This window comes from Mus caroli, chromosome 1 (genome assembly GCF_900094665.2).
Source record: "Mus caroli chromosome 1, CAROLI_EIJ_v1.1, whole genome shotgun sequence".
Lineage (NCBI taxonomy): Eukaryota > Metazoa > Chordata > Mammalia > Rodentia > Muridae > Mus > Mus caroli.
The window spans coordinates 150,766,864-150,771,413 of record NC_034570.1 but is presented as its reverse complement, the minus strand read 5'-3'; the positions used below and the strand labels follow the sequence as shown (position 1 = coordinate 150,771,413).

General features: G+C 40.0%; 1 protein-coding gene across 1 annotated transcript in view; it reads left to right on the top strand.

Moving 5' to 3' along the window:
• The window catches only part of Tnn (tenascin N), a 67,158-nt gene that overhangs the window by 13,564 nt on the left and 49,044 nt on the right, over positions 1-4,550 (top strand). Inside the window, exon 6 of the mRNA XM_021168992.1 lies at positions 862-951. Within this exon, the coding sequence (XP_021024651.1) occupies positions 862-951 (90 nt within the window). The remainder of the gene's footprint in view (positions 1-861; positions 952-4,550) is intronic.

The window sequence follows — 4,550 nt, the reverse complement described above, 5'->3', positions numbered from 1 at the left end:
GAGAGAGAGAGAGAGAGAGAGAGAGAGAGAGAGAGAGAGAGAATGAGGAAGTTGATTTGGTGAGAATCATGCCAAGAAGGGTTGCGTTATCCACAGGATATGGAATCCCTTCTTAGATGACTGAACTAAGTCTACTGAGACCTGGAACTCAGAAAATAGGAATTCAGGGATAGACCAAGCTTTGTAATACTTGAAGTTTCTACACTTTTCAAGGACTTCTTTAAGAACAGTGGTACATGTACACAGCCACGAATACCACAGGTCATTAGAAGAAGCCATCTAAACGAAAGATCCTCAGGCTCATTAGCCTCATGGTCCATCCTCTGGGTCCTCACTCCGCTGTCTACTTCCTCAGCTCCGTTTTGAGAGATGAGCTCACAGCTCTCCATCTTTGTGGAAAGGAGAGAGTGTGTGGGCTTCATAGATGCGACTGTCTGTTTTCATTTTACTAGTGGAGTCTGAATAGTTGTGTCATGAGGAACAACCACTCAAGTTGTTTCCACAGGGAGATAACTTAGCCCAGATTCCCTTCTTTCTTCTATTATAAGAAAGAAGTTTTGAGTGAAACTGGTTGTTAAGAGCTGGAAAACATTTGGGCTATAAATAAAATTGTGAAGTAAGTACTCAGTAGCCAACAAAGGACAGGAGCTCTAAGGACTCGATGCCATCTGTTCCCCACCATGGGGAGTCTACCGATCCCAAGGCTTGTTACCTGCCTCAACTTTTAGCTTTGGGGTTAGCATAAATCTTACCCTTCATAAGAGAATCCAGGTAGAAGCTGAGTGGGAGTGGGTTGGGAGCCTGTCTTCACACTCATGTTGGCTGCTTTTTTTTTTTTTTTTTTTTTTAAAAAAAAACTAGGTCTGCAGCCTGGAACGGAATATAAAATCACAGTTGTGCCCATACGAGGTGATCTGGAGGGAAAGCCGATTCTCCTGAATGGCAGGACAGGTATGGAGATTTTATCTTCACGTTTTCAGATTTTTCTTGTCTTCGTGTGACAGTTCTAGGATTTCCATGGAGAGGAGCTATGGCTGCCTGGATGGGTGTCTATACTGAGGGGCAGAAGAACAGAAGCAAATCTCTCCCTTTTCACTTCTTTTCATGTCCTGGGAAAAAACATACCTGGGATCTTGGAGTCAAGGGGAGATGCTATCCCTGATGCCTTTCTTCTGACTTTAATTGCTTCAATCCCTGAATCATTATGGTCTCAAGGCACTTAATAGGCATACAGAACTTCATTCCCCGAGGACAAATGAACTAGACTATTTGTCTCATTGTATTTGTTTCTAATATCCACACTCAAGCAGTCTGTTCTGAAGTGGGAGATGATATTTAAGACCCTCCCGTGGGAGTCATGGTATAGTTAGCATTTGTCTATCAAGAATAAGATGTTATACAGCAGTAATTTGTCAAATATCAACCAGAATGGAATTTGAACACATTGTAGGTTTAAATGCATATTGAACTGTGTACATCCTGCATAGAGAATAATGCTCCTGCATACACAGATTGAGACCTGGAAGAGGTTGGTGATTGGAGCCTGCAAAACAGGAATCTTTCAATTTTGAGTTTTTTTTTTTAAAAGAGTGGCTTCATTCTTTCCAGTTAAGTCTTAGAAGTAGCTAGGTGTGGTGATATAGTAATGGCGCTGAATGGTTGGAGTTAGAGAGCTGGGTAATTACAATGAAGAGCTGTAATTTAATTTATGATCCAGACAAGATGGACTGGGTAGTTTGCCTAAATGGTTGATGAGACATTTGAGTGAGTCAGAAAATGGCAAGTACTTCCCTTGCTTCTGAAAGCTTTCTCTCTGGCTTGATTGAGAGGTTATAGATCAATTGAAAGGTTGCTACGTGCCAGGCAGCAAATTTCCTCAGCATTTTTCATGAGTTTTGCCATTTAGTTCTCACAGTCAGTCTATGGATGAGCTACTACTATTATTTCTAGGTCACATGCATAGAAAAACTAAGACTTGAAAACATAAAGGTCAAGATCACCCAGCCAGGAAATGGCAAAGCTGGGTTCTAAAGAAGGCTGCTCACCTCTAAGCCTTGGTGCTTAGTGACAGGAGCAAATTGCTGCTTAGTTGATCCTTCTGTTGAGAGATGAATATGCTTTCTCCTCTTACACAATCAACACAACACACAACCATTGGCCATTGGTGTGTGTGTGTGTGTTTGTTTGGATTATCCAACAATTCTCCATCAGACACCAACTGGGTGTCACACAAGTTAACTCACTTCTAATAGTACCTACTAAACATATCAATAGATTTGGACTGAAGGGTCAGAATTTAAAAATGGGTTCAGGAGGAAACTGGAGGACTTCTTTATTAGAATTTGAAACAACATCAATAGGGAGGCCAGTTGTGAACCTCAACAGCCTTGGGAGGAGGTGGATAGAGAAGAGGAAGAGAGTCTTTTTGAGTTCTAGTTGAAGAGAACTGGCATATTCAACAGTGCCCGCTAGCAGGAAGCTGCATGGTCGAAGGGGAGAGGTGCTTCAGAGAACAGCGAGAAAGCCCAGAATGTCAGATGTTGGTTGGTATTAAAAAATAATTTAAAAAAGAAAGAATGAATGAACGAACGAAAAAGGAAAAGTTTTTCTTTTTTTAGTCTGAACTCAAAAAGCAGGCAGAGATGTAGCAGAGCCTGACCCTCTCACCACCTTATCATGTGTTTGGCTGAATCAGCTTTCCTGTGGGTAAACTCTTGGTGAGGAGATTGATGCGGTCCAGTGGGTTAACGTTTAGGGGAAAACAATAGCATGCTCTCATCTTTCCAGTCCATAAGAATGTCAATCTCCACCTAGAACAACCAGGGAAAGAGGAACCTCAGCTTCCATTCTTTTGACAGTGTGTTATGCTTTCCCTTAATAGGATTCAGGGAAGCCCTGAGACCTCCATCTTTTCATGTGTTATTTTAAACCCCAAGGAGGTTAATTGTGAAGCTACCCTTCCCAATGTTACCGAGGGGAAACAGGATGTAGAGCCCCAAGCATGATCAGGAGGGAAGATCCACCCTCATTGGCCTACACCACGACTAATCCTGGTAACACAACTTCTACTTCTTGACGAAAGCCTTTTATAGTCACATTAAATGTCACAGCCTCTGAGTTCTTACAACAATTAATTGCGTGTGCCATTGAATTGGTAGTTAACCTTTCAAGTATATTATCCCAACTAGACTATTAGCATCTGAGAAGTGTTTTTATTGTCAATTATATCCTAACATCAGGATGAGATACTTCACTAGATTTCAAATAAATCTATGGTGTGTGCACTACTAAAATAAAAATGAAAAAAGATCCTATCATTTCTGAGGTCAGGGAAGACTATGGGTTAATTTAGGAGATTAAAAATTTGTTTTCTCCAAATTTTTTGTTTTTTGCAAGATGAGAAAGAGCGCCAGGATTTAAGAGCAGTGTATGCGTATGCAGGAAGGGAATGTAGTTCCGTTATTTTCCACTTAACAAGTCAACCAATGGAACTTGTTAAAACAAAACTCTTAAAACTGAAGGGTCTCCAAATAAAAAGGTTTATTGAGCTGTTACAGCTGCTAGACAGGAACAAAATAAAACAAAACAAAACACTGACCAGGTTCTTGGACAAGTTCCTTTGACTATTAGCAACAGGGCTAAAGAGTAGTCGAAATTATGTGAGTGGGACGCAGAGAGCCAAGAATACATTTATAAAATCCTGGGAAGGAACACGTATGTGCTTAACACTGAGTCTACACTGACAATAGATAAGAGAGATCAGATTATCACGGGCCGCGGGAGATGGAATTCTAGCCCATAAGAATGTAGCTTGAGTAGTTCTCCCAAGAACCTCTGCTCCTTCCGCTACAACCAGGACCTTGAATTATGCTGGAGGAAAAAAATGAGGACAAAACAATGAAGCAAACCAGGCTTTATTAAGGAAAGTAGAGAACACAGTGAAGGGACAGGTATAGGCTTCTCAAGAGACAGAGACTAGCAAGGATTTAACAATATCTACAAAGAATTTTGAGGCCAGATCGGTCAAAGAACATGATCCCGTATCTAATATAAAATCTAAAATTAAAACATTGAATTAAAATATTCAAGTATACTTATTTTTTAATTCAAGAATTGTTTTTTAATTAATTCAAGAATGAGATTATAAGGTCTTTTATGAGTGTATTCTTCAGGTTTATGAATGAGCTAAGGGGTTGCTGAGAAGAGAAGTTTAAGTCAAAAAGGCCAAAGGAATTATTGCTGTACCTTAGATCAAAACCAAATTATGACCTTTTGATTGTCAACTCTGTTCACAACTTTTTTGAGACTTTTTTTTTTTTCAGAAAAAAGAAAACCCTCAGGTTTACAGACAACGAACAATCGGATATGGTTGAACTCAAAGGGCACTAACATTTTGTCCTTAAACATTAAACATGGTTCATTACTTGTTTTAACTCTCCAGTTTCATATATCTCTCAGGAAAAGTGACGTTGTCTCCCTGCAGGCAATCTTTACAATGTGGGTATATGAAGACTGCACCATTCCATTCTCCCATCCCCATAAGCTTTTCT